General features: G+C 49.9%; 1 protein-coding gene across 6 annotated transcripts in view; it reads right to left on the reverse strand.

Moving 5' to 3' along the window:
• The window catches only part of LOC115171703 (TOM1-like protein 2), a 36,773-nt gene that overhangs the window by 11,986 nt on the left and 12,598 nt on the right, over positions 1-12,189 (reverse strand). For all 6 annotated transcript variants that reach the window (XM_029728756.1, XM_029728757.1, XM_029728760.1 and 3 more), the window contains 7 exons: positions 9,629-9,707; positions 8,600-8,749; positions 7,501-7,635; positions 6,101-6,286; positions 5,278-5,394; positions 1,261-1,394; positions 852-894 (listed from right to left, as the gene is read on the reverse strand). In XM_029728756.1, the coding sequence (XP_029584616.1) occupies positions 852-894; positions 1,261-1,394; positions 5,278-5,394; positions 6,101-6,286; positions 7,501-7,635; positions 8,600-8,749; positions 9,629-9,707 (844 nt within the window). The remainder of the gene's footprint in view (positions 1-851; positions 895-1,260; positions 1,395-5,277; positions 5,395-6,100; positions 6,287-7,500; positions 7,636-8,599; positions 8,750-9,628; positions 9,708-12,189) is intronic.

Genomic DNA, 12,189 nt, shown 5'->3' on the forward strand with positions numbered 1-12,189 from the left:
TTCTCTGGAACAACACCACTATATAAAAGGTTCCATGTGAACATGTCATATGGTCCAATAAGAAGGTCCATACGTTACAGTAGTAAGACATGTTTCAACATTCTCCTCATTGACTCTATTCATCTCAAGACAGAGCTGGGATAGAATGGAGTGCTGCCATACTTGCCTCCATTAGCTGACCACGACACAGAGAAACATAAAACTGCTATACACATGCAGCAAATCAGCCACAAACACTGACAAATCTAAATCATATCGTATTTCAGAAAATACATCGAAAATGGACTGAAACAAATCAGACAATTAAATCAAAGTTATTTGTCACATGCTTCGTACAGTTGGAGAGTAACAGTGAAATGCTTACTTACCATCCCAACAACACAGAATACAATAAAGAATTCTTAAAATAATATAACTAAATTGTAGCACGAGGAATAAATACACAATGAGTAATGATAGCTTGGCTATATACATGGGCTATCAGTACCAATCTGATGGGCAGGTCATTGAGATAGATATGTACATATCGGTAGGAGTAAAGTGACTACACTACAGGATAATAAACAGTAGCAGCAGTGTATGTGATGAGTGTGGACATGTGAAGTGTGTGTGTGGTGACATTGTGCCTGTGTGATGTGTGATGTGTGATGTGTGTGTGTGTGTGTGTGTGTGTGTGTGTGTGTGTGTGTGTGTGTGTGTGTGTGTGTGTGTGTGTGTGGCTGTGTGTGTGTGTGTTGGAGTGTCAGCGTAAAGTAAGTACTGTGGTAATCACAACAAAGTGACAGATAGTAACATGTATATCCACTCCTGTTGAGTTGATCATAGAAGTATAGATCAGTGAGATAACTCACCCCGTTATTCTGCACCGCTCTACCCAACCGGTACCTCTCATACCTGCAACACACCACAAGTCCTCAGTGTTCCATGTAAAGAACACGTAGGCATTGGCATCAATCATACATTTACATTTCTGTCATCTATAAAACAACATGAAAGGAACGCTTTGACTTTTTGAGACCATGGAATGTTTAATAGAAGTGTATGCTCCAGATAGGTCCCCTGAGAACTAAGATGTTTAACTTTGCTCTTGTAGGTCGGACCTGCTGGGAAAATGTGCTCTACATGCAACATCATGTCACAGCAGATATCCTTGTTCACCAGTGGACTTTGTGTAGCTGGAAGCGTAAGAAGTCAAGTAAGCCTAATTGTGTGTGTGTGTGTGTGTGTGTGTGTATTGTCATGCCCATGTATGTGCGTTACCTCTCGTATCGTAGGAAGATGTTGTTGAGGTCGTCGTTGACGTGCAGCAGCTCCTCTGTCACCTCCTCGTTGGAGACCCGGGAGATCAGCTCCACCACCCGCTGCTGCATGGCCCTGCACGTCCTGTTCAGCTCCTACACACACACACACACACACACACACACACACACACACACACACACACACACACACACGGTGAGGACACAGACACAGGGTGAGGACACAGACACAGGGTGAGGACACAGACACAGGGTGAGGACACAGACACAGGGTGAGGACAGGGCAGTCTGTCACTCGGAAGGTGGAAGACTAGAATTCTCTAAAACAGGTCTCTAGCCAGCCAGTAGCCATACATGTCCATCATTAGACTCAGTTGTGTTACTTAGTAAGAGAAATCACAACACCTACCTTTTATTTATTGAATCATAGTTTAACTGTATTACCTAAAGTCACCTCATAAAACAGTGGAAAGGTCACCTGATTCAAATGCCTATCCATCACACCCTCAGTCACTGCCTGATATGGCAACAGCTCAGCCTCCGACCGCAAAGCACTACAGAGGGTAGTGCGAACGGCCCAGAGCATCACTGGGACCAAGCTTCCTGCCATCCAGGACCTCTATACCAGGCGGTGTCAGAGGAAGGCCATGAAAATTGTCAAAGACCCCAACCACCCTAGTCATAGACTGTTCTCTCTGCTACCGCACGGCAAGCGGTACTGGAGCACCAAGTCTAGATCCAAGAGGCTTCTAAACAGCTTCTACCCCCAAGTCATAAGACTCCTGAACATCTAATCATATGGCTACCCAGACTATTTGCATTGCCCCTCCCCCTCATTTACACCTCTGCTACTCTCTGTTGTTATCATCTATGCATAGTCACTCTACCTACATGTACACAGTACCTCAACTAACCAGTGCCCCCGCACATTGACTCTGTACCAGTACCCCCCTATATATAGTCTCACTATCGTTATTTTACTGCTGCTCTTTAATTACTTGTTACTTTCAACAGCATCAACTTCACCAACTCTCACTTAAGCAAGTACAGTAATATTTGTTGCTCCCCTCTCCTCACCCCTAGAGCGGTGGTACTACTCCCCCTAGAGCGGGGGTACTACTCCCCCTAGAGCGGTGGTACTACTCCCCCTAGAGCGGTGGTACTACTCCCCCTAGAGCGGCGGTACTACTCCCCCTAGAGCGGGGGTACTACTCCCCCTAGAGCGGTGGTACTACTCCCCCTAGAGCGGGGGTACTACTCCCCCTAGAGCGGTGGTACTACTCCCCCTAGAGCGGTGGTACTACTCCCCCTAGAGCGGTGGTACTACTCCCCCTAGAGCGGGGGTACTACTCCCCCTAGAGCGGCGGTACTACTCCCCCTAGAGCGGCGGTACTACTCCCCCTAGAGCGGCGGTACTACTCCCCCTAGAGCGGGGGCACTACTCCCCCTAGAGCGGTGGTACTACTCCCCCTAGAGCGGGGGTACTACTCCCCCTAGAGCGGGGGTACTACTCCCCCTAGAGCGGGGGTACTACTCCCCCTAGAGCGGTGGCACTACTCCCCCTAGAGCGGTGGCACTACTCCCCCTAGAGCGGTGGTACTACTCCCCCTAGAGCGGGGGTACTACTCCCCCTAGAGCGGGGGTACTACTCCCCCTAGAGCGGTGGTACTACTCCCCCTAGAGCGGTGGTACTACTCCCCCTAGAGCGGTGGTACTACTCCCCCTAGAGCGTTGGTACTACTCCCCCTAGAGCGTGGGTACTACTCCCCCTAGAGCGGTGGTACTACTCCCCCTAGAGCGGTGGTACTACTCCCCCTAGAGCGGTGGTACTACTCCCCCTAGAGCGGGGGTACTACTCCCCCTAGAGCAGTGGCACTACTCCCCCTAGAGCGGTGGCACTACTCCCCCTAGAGCGGTGGCACTACTCCCCCTAGAGCGGTGGTACTACTCCCCCTAGAGCGGTGGTACTACTCCCCCTAGAGCGGTGGTACTACTCTCCCTAGAGCGGTGGTACTACTCTCCCTAGAGCGGTGGTACTACTCTCCCTAGAGCGGTGGTACTATGGTGGTACTACTCCCCCCTAGAGTGGTGGTACTATGGTGGTACTACTCCCCTAGTGGTGGTACTACTCCCCCTAGAGCGGTGGCACTACTCCCCCTAGAGCGGTGGTACTACTCTCCCTAGAGCGGTGGTACTATGGTGGTACTACTCCCCCCTAGAGTGGTGGTACTATGGTGGTACTACTCCCCTAGTGGTGGTACTACTCCCCCTAGAGTGGTGGCACTACTCCCCCTAGAGCGGTGGCACTACTCCCCCTAGAGCGGTGGCACTACTCCCCCTAGAGCGGTGGTACTACTCCCCCTAGAGCGGTGGTACTACTCTCCCTAGAGCGGTGGTACTACTCTCCCTAGAGCGGTGGTACTACTCCCCCCTAGAGCGGTGGTACTATGGTGGTACTACTCCCTAGTGGTGGCACTACTCCCCCTAGAGCGGTGGCACTACTCCCCCTAGAGCGGTGGCACTACTCCCCCTAGAGCGGTGGCACTACTCCCCCTAGAGCGGTGGTACTACTCCCCCTAGAGCGGTGGTACTACTCCCCCTAGAGCGGTGGTACTACTCCCCCTAGAGCGGTGGTACTACTCTCCCTAGAGCGGTGGTACTACTCCCCCCTAGAGCGGTGGTACTATGGTGGTACTACTCCCTAGTGGTGGCACTACTCCCCCTAGAGCGGTGGCACTACTCCCCCTAGAGCGGTGGCACTACTCCCCCTAGAGCGGTGGCACTACTCCCCCTAGAGCGGTGGCACTACTCCCCCTAGAGCGGTGGCACTACTCCCCCTAGAGCGGTGGTACTACTCTCCCTAGAGCGGTGGTACTACTCCCCCCTAGAGCGGTGGTACTATGGTGGTACTACTCCCTAGTGGTGGCACTACTCCCCCTAGAGTGGTGGCACTACTCCCCCTAGAGCGGTGGCACTACTCCCCCTAGAGCGGTGGCACTACTCCCCCTAGAGCGGTGGTACTACTCCCCCTAGAGCGGTGGTACTACTCCCCCTAGAGCGGTGGTACTACTCCCCCTAGAGCAGTGGTAGCCTAGTGGTTAGAGCGTTGGGCCAGTAACCAAAAGTTTGCTGGATTGTATCCCCAAGCTGACATGGTACAAATCTGTTGTTCTGCTCCTGAACAAGGCAGTTAACCCCCTGTTCCCCGGGTGCGGAAGACGTGGATGTCGATTAAGGCAGCCCCCCCCCGCACCTCTCTGATTCAGAGGTGGGTACAACTTGTACAACTGACTAGGTATCCCCCTTTCCCCTAAAGTGGTGGTACTACTCCCCCTAGAGTCGTGGTACTACTGCCCCTGGAGTGGTGGTATTACTCCCCCTAGAGTGGTGGTACTATGGTGGTACTACTCCCCTTAGAGTGGTGGTACGGTGGTACTACTCCCCCTAGTGGGCTAAATGAGTTCCAACATTTCAGTTGAGCAGCAGGGTGACTACGGCAGGGAAGGTATAAACTTGTATTTAGGGGTAAAAAAAACTTTCAAAAAACTAAACAGATGAAGTGCTATGGGTGAAATCCTTTTTTTTATGTTGCGTGCAGTACACAGCTGTCTCAAATTCTCAATGATGAAAAGCTTCCACAGTTAGGACCAATGATATATTTTTAGTAGGATAAGGCTGAGGGGGCTTCAGAGAAATAGAATTACTAGAATGAACGTCCCCATTCATGTCAAGTGGCGCAGTGGTCTAAGGCACTGCATCGCAGTGCTAGCTGGGCCACTAGAGATTCTGGGTTCGAGTCCAGACTCTGTCGCAGCCGACCGGGAGACCCATGGGGTGGCGCACAATTGGCCCAGCGTCGTCCAGGATTTTTCAAAAATGTTGGTGTGTAATTCTATTTCTATGGAGGATGTAGTATCTGACCTGGAGTTATAGAAATATAATTACTAGAATGGGCATCCCCATTCAAGTCAATGTTCTATAATCGTATTTCTATGCGGGGTGTAGTCCATTTTCTGACCTGAAGGAGTTCCAGGTCCGAGGAGTCCTCCTGTCCAGGCACCATCTCAGTCAGCATCTCTGACATCACTTTGGTGTTTCCCGTCACAATGTCCAGTTCACTGCGCAGCCGGGCGATCTGAGGAGGACACACAGGCGGCAAGGGTCAGAGAGAGAAAGTATTCCCTGATCTGATCAAAGCTACGTGGAGGCACCCTTGCTTATGCCCATCTACACATGTTAGATCAGTGTGTATAAGGTAGTTGTTGTGAAATTGTTAGATTACTTGTTAGATATTACTGCATGGTTGGAACTAGAAGAACAAGCATTTCGCTACACTCGCATTAACATCTGCTAACCATGTGTATGTGACCAATAAAATGTGATAACACCCAGGAGGGGAGGGAGGAAGGAAGGATGTATGTTGACAGTTTTCAAACAGGGCCCAAGATTGTGCATAAAGGCCTACAGGATGCGTCTCAATTCTTTTAATATCCTTTCCTTCATCCTCACTAACCTATTAGAACTTGATAAGTGAAAACAAGTGCCATACAGTATGGTTCTCACATATCATGTCATACCAGTGCAGTTGAAGGAGAGTAGGGGAAGAGAGGAGGAAGGGAAGAGAGGAGAGGAAGGGAAGAGAGGAGAGGGGATGCCACGTAACATTAGTGAGATGCACTCCCGTATTATGCATATCAAGTTCTTTGACGCAACCCTCAGGACAGGAGATACTTGGTTTTTTATTGGGCAACGTCCAGTGAGTTCTTTTCCGTTTTGGGCCTAATGAACATGACCCTGGCAGTAGTTTAACATTAGCCGTCTGAGGCCATCTTTATCCTCACCTGTTCAGGGTTGGCGGTGATGGGGCCCTGTACGTTGGGGATGTGTGGTATCTGTAGGACGGGGGTGTGGGGGGCGGGGGCCGGAGCCGGGGCGGCTGCAGGCTTGGGGAGGGTGGCTGTGGCTGCAGCGTGGGGCTGGATGGGGGCTTTGTACTTTAGTACAGCTGGGTCCACCTCTGGTAGACCCTGTAGAGAGAACACAACATGTAGTTAGTTAGTAGAGCTCTGTAGAGAGAACACAACATGTAGTTAGTTAGCAGAGCTCTGTAGAGAGAACACAACATGTAGTTAGTTAGCAGAGCTCTGTAGAGAGAACACAACATGTAGTTAGTAGAGCTCTGTAGAGAGAACACAACATGTAGTTAGTAGAGCTCTGTAGAGAGAACACAACATGTAGTTAGTTAGCAGAGCTCTGTAAAAAGAACACAACATGTAGTTAGTTAGCAGAGCTCTGTAGAGAGAACACAACATGTAGTTAGTTAGCAGAGCTCTGTAGAGAGAACACAACATGTAGTTAGTTAGCAGAGCTCTGTAGAGAGAACACAACATGTAGTTAGTTAGCAGAGCTCTGTAGAGAGAACACAACATGTAGTTAGTTAGCAGAGCTCTGTAGAGAGAACACAACCTGTAGTTAGTGCGTGTTGGGTCTCGCCCCCTGTGGTGTGCGGATGCGTGTTGGGTCTCGCCCCCTGTGGTGTGCGGATGCGTGTTGGGTCTCGCCCCCTGTGGTGTGCGGATGCGTAGTGGGTCTCGCCCCCTGTGGTGTGCGGATGCGTAGTGGGTCTCGCCCCCTGTGGTGTGCGGATGCGTAGTGGGTCTCGCCCCCTGTGGTGTGCGGATGCGTAGTGGGTCTCGCCCCCTGTGGTGTGCGGATGCGTACTGGGTCTCGCCCCCTGTGGTGTGCGGATGCGTGTTGGGTCTCGCCCCCTGTGGTGTGCGGATGCGTGTTGGGTCTCGCCCCCTGTGGTGTGCGGATGCGTGTTGGGTCTCGCCCCCTGTGGTGTGCGGATGCGTGTTGGGTCTCGCCCCCTGTGGTGTGCGGATGCGTGTTGGGTCTCGCCCCCTGTGGTGTGCGGATGCGTGTTGGGTCTCGCCCCCTGTGGTGTGCGGATGCGTGTTGGGTCTCGCCCCCTGTGGTGTGCGGATGCGTGTTGGGTCTCGCCCCCTGTGGTGTGCGGATGCGTGTTGGGTCTCGCCCCCTGTGGTGTGCGGATGCGTGTTGGGTCTCGCCCCCTGTGGTGTGCGGATGCGTGTTGGGTCTCACCCTCTGTGGTGTGCGGATGCGTGTTGGGTCTCACCCTCTGTGGTGTGCGGATGCGTGTTGGGTCTCACCCTCTGTGGTGTGCGGATGCGTGTTGGGTCTCACCCTCTGTGGTGTGTGGATGCGTGTTGGGTCTCACCCTCTGTGGTGTGTGGATGGGTGACAGAGCATCCAGGTCAGCCATGGGGAACTCGATGCCTTTCCTCTTCAGCTCCTCATAAATATGGACCACCCCCGTCAGGTCAGGACTACTCCTGAAGGCATCCGCCCAGGCCTGGCAACACACAGACAAACACAGAATAAAGGCCTGTCCGGGTCAGGGCTACTCCTGAAGGCATCCGCCCAGGCCTGGCAACACACAGACAAACACAGAATAAAGGCCTGTCCGGGTCAGGACTACTCCTGAAGGCATCCGCCCAGGCCTGGCAACACACAGACAAACACAGAATAAAGGCCTGTCCGGGTCAGGGCTACTCCTGAAGGCATCCGCCCAGGCCTGGCAACACACAGACAAACACAGAATAAAGGCCTGTCCGGGTCAGGGCTACTCCTGAAGGCATCCGCCCAGGCCTGGCAACACACAGACAAACACAGAATAAAGGCCTGTCCGGGTCAGGACTACTCCTGAAGGCATCCGCCCAGGCCTGGCAACACACAGACAAACACAGAATAAAGGCCTGTCCGGGTCAGGGCTACTCCTGAAGGCATCCGCCCAGGGCTGGCAACACACAGACAAACACAGAATAAAGGCCTGTCCAGGTCAGGACTACTCCTGAAGGCATCCGCCCAGGCCTGGCAACACACAGACAAACACAGAATAAGGTCCGGAAGCAATACCGAGCCGTTACATCCTGGTGGACATGTGAGAGGAGTGGATAAATGAAGGCCAAATGGTGAGGGCCCAGGTGTTGTGTTGCTGACTTCAGTCCTGTGTGTGTGTGTGTTCAGTCTCTGGTTACCTGCCTGGAGCCGCTCAGGTACAAGGTGTCCTCTCTCCTCCTCTCACTGTATTTAGAGGGGTTTGTTTGAGGTGTCTGGACTCATTTTGGATGTAGGGTTTTTCCTAACTGCTGCAGCCTGGCCTCTTACAGCTCTCTGTCTAATGCGTGAGAGATGGGAGGTTGGAGCTCCACCTTGCTCTCTGATGGGCTTGGTGAAATGTTCACCATGTTGTTATATCGATCCACTTCTCTCAGATGTAAAAGTACCTAGGGGTTTCTTAGATCAATATAATGTACCTGGATCAGAGCCAGGACTTTGTCCTGTACGATGGTGGGGGGGTTGGTTTTGGGGGAGATGATTTTGACGAGGACACCATCAATGAAGTCCCGGTTAGCCACGAGGACGTGAAACCGGTGGCCACAGTTCTTTACACACGTCTCCAGCACCTAGAAATGGAAAGATAGAGGTAAAACATCAGAAAGAAAGAAAGAAAATATCTAAACAATGTTTCCCATGCCAATAAAGCCCCTTAAATTGAAATTGAGAGAGGAGAAAACATCAGAAAGTAAGAAAGTATGATAGAGAGAGAGAAACTCCCTGTAAGAAGAGAAGTGTGCTCAGATATTGATAAAGAGCTGACTGTCATCTGACACAGAATACAGGAGCTTTGATGCAGCTAAAAAAAAAATCAAGATCCACATAAACAAAATAAAATATGAAGACAGAAAAAACTGAGTTGAGAAATCGCCTGAGGGAGAAGTCACAGTGAGACACAGCAGACAGCTAATTCATGAACGTGTGTTGGTGGCTTTTTGAAGCTCAGGATTGAAGAACAAGTGTAACAGATAATAGCACTGTCCTATTTGCAAACATGCAGACATGTTTGCAAATGTGGTAAGTGTGCTCTAAATGTGAAAGGTCTATTTGTCTGTTTCTCTTCCCAGAGACTAGGTTGTTGTTGAGGGGGAGTTCAGACAATAAGCCTCACTTAGATCTAGGCCTAGCTCTGGAAGGATTCTCTCTCTGTCCCTGCTGGTGTGCTCATCCAGTGTTTTCCAAATGGTGGGTCTTCAGCGCTTTGTGACAACTGTCCACGTATAACGGGCTTTAGAAAATACATCCCATTGATTTGAATGGTCAGGTTCTACCGCTGGGTAGCAGACTGTGGGCTCAAGACATTCCAAAACATCTCCAGATGCACTTGGACACATGATCAGTGATGCAACCTGCATGTTTCAGGCTTTTCAACACCACACACCCTCTATTGTTCATCTGAAAAGATTTAGGTGGGTCAACGTTGGGAAGCCAAGTAGAGCCTGTCTCACCGTCAATCCTAGCATCACCTCCCGGTAGTTCCTGTTCCCACTCAGTCTCTTCTTCAGCGCCCGGATGGCGTCTTTAGGCCTGCAGGAACACAACACATAGAAACTTAGCTAAGCACACATAGATCCTGTTAGCGTTCTGTAAGTCATTCTATGATTAACCAGCTAATCTTAAAATGTAAAGTAAAAGTATGCATGGCATTCTTGGATTAGCATAGGGCTTTGGTCATGCTATCAACTCAACCCCTTGTTTTTATTGACCTAAACCATCTTAGCCGTGGCGTTGTTGATTTTGTATGAAGCCGTGCGCAGGTCTCAGGAGTGGGACGTCACAAGGCAACTAGCAGTAAATATCTTTCCTCCGTGGGGCAATAACCACACATTGATACCTACCTGGCAGTCTAAACACATACACTTCATTAAAGGCCCAGTGCAGTCAAAACTCAGTTTTTTGTATCATATTGTACAACAGCTGTGAAAACGAACACTGTAAAAGTTTGAAATAATGTGATCAGTGTTATTTCCTTATAATTGCTGGTTAAAAATATACATTTACATAGGACCTTCTAAATCAGCAGGTTTTGCATGGATGGAGTTTTGGCTTGCCTGGTGACATCACTAAGTAGTATACAATAATAGACCAATAACAAAGAGAGTTCCAATCCAATAACAGATCGTTTTGAGGTTATATATCCCTCCCATTAAGCCCCTCCCATTAGGCCCTTTCTCAGACCAGCTCCCAGACGGTCCTAGCAAAATTCTAGCTTGAGAAATAGTTTTGCTAAAAAAGCTATAGATTTTTCTCTTTCTTACCATTTTAATTAACAAATATTACTACAGTAATGTACTTAATTTTTACCCATAAATGATTTGACATTGAGATCAAATCAGCGCATTGGGCATTTAGAAGAAGAAAAAATAAATAAATCACCACAGATCTGAGCTTGTAAACTCAGCAAAAAAAATAAACATCCTCTCGTGTCAACTGCATTTTCAGCAAACTTAACATGTGTAAATATTTGTATGAACAGAAGATTCAACAACTGAGACAAACTGAAAAAGTTCCACAGACACGTGACCAACAGAAATGGAATAATGTGTCCCTGAACAAAGTGGGGAGAGGTCAAAGTCAAAAGTAACAGTCAGTATCTGGTGTGGCCACCAGCTGCATTAAGTACTGCAGTTCATCTCCTCCTCATGGACTGCACCATATTTGCCAGTTCTTGCTGTGAGATATTACCCCACTCTTCCACCAAGGCACCTGCAAGTTCCCGGACATTTCTGGGGGGAATGGCCCTAGCCCTTATCCTCTGATCCAACTGGTCCCAGACGTGCTCAATGGGATTGAGATCTGGGCTCTTCGCTGGCCATGGCAGAATACTGACATTCCTGTCTAGCAGGAAATCAGCTATAGTGCTCGTTCTGTGCATGGTGGCATTGTCATGCTGGAGGGTCATGTCAGGATGGGCCTGCAGGAAGGGTACCACATGAGGGAGGAGGATGTCTTCCCTGTAACGCACAGCATTGATTTTGCCTGCAATGACAACAAGCTCAGTCCGATGATGCTGTAACACCGCCCCAGACCATGACGGACCCTCCACCTCCAAATCGATCCCACTCCAGAGTACAGGCCGGTGTAACGCTCATTCCTTCGACGATAAACGCGAATCCGACCATCACCCCTGGTGAGACAAAAACCGCGACTCGTCAGTGAAGAGCACTTTTTACCAGTCCTGTCTGGTCCAGCGATGGTGGGTTTGTGCCCATAGGCGACGTTGTTGCCGGTGATGTCTGGTGAGAACCTGCCTTACAACAGGCCTACAAGCCCTCAGTCCAGCCTCTCAGCCTATTGCGGACAGTCTGAGCACTGATGGAGGGATTGTGTGTTCCTGGTGTAACTCGGGGCAGTTGTTGTTGCCATCCTGTACAGGACAGGTGTGATGTTCGGATGTACCGATCCTGTGCAGGTGCTGCTACACGTGGTCTGCCACTGCGAGGATGATCAGCTGTCCGTCCTGTCTCCCTGTAGTGCCGTCTTAGGCGTCTCACAGTACGGACATTGCAATTTATTGCCCTGGCCACATCTGCAGTCCTCATGCCTCCTTGCAGCATGCCTAAGGCACGTACACGTAGATGAGCAGGGACCCTGGGCATCTTTCTTTTGGTGTTTTTCAGAGTCAGTAGAAAGGCCTCTTTAGTGTCCTACGTTTTCATAACTGTGACCTTAATTGCCTACCGTCTGTAAGCTGTTAGTGTCTTAACAACCGTTCCACAGGTGCATGGTCATTGTTTATGGTTCATTGAACAAGCATGGGAAACCGTGTTTAAACCCTTTACAAAGAAGATCTGTGAAGTTATATGGATTTTTACGAATTATCTTTGAAAGACAGGGTCCTGAAAAAGGGACGTTTTTTTTTGCTGAGTTTATATCCGTCTTTCTGCCTGCCTGCCTGTCTGTCTGTTTGCCCTATAGAAAGATCAAAGCTAATCTTTATAGAGAAAGCTCTCTGTTACAGATGAGGTAATGAGCTTCCATGAACCTCTCTCTGAACTCTGAAGTTTCA

Source organism: Salmo trutta, chromosome 32 (genome assembly GCF_901001165.1).
Source record: "Salmo trutta chromosome 32, fSalTru1.1, whole genome shotgun sequence".
Classification (NCBI taxonomy): domain Eukaryota; kingdom Metazoa; phylum Chordata; class Actinopteri; order Salmoniformes; family Salmonidae; genus Salmo; species Salmo trutta.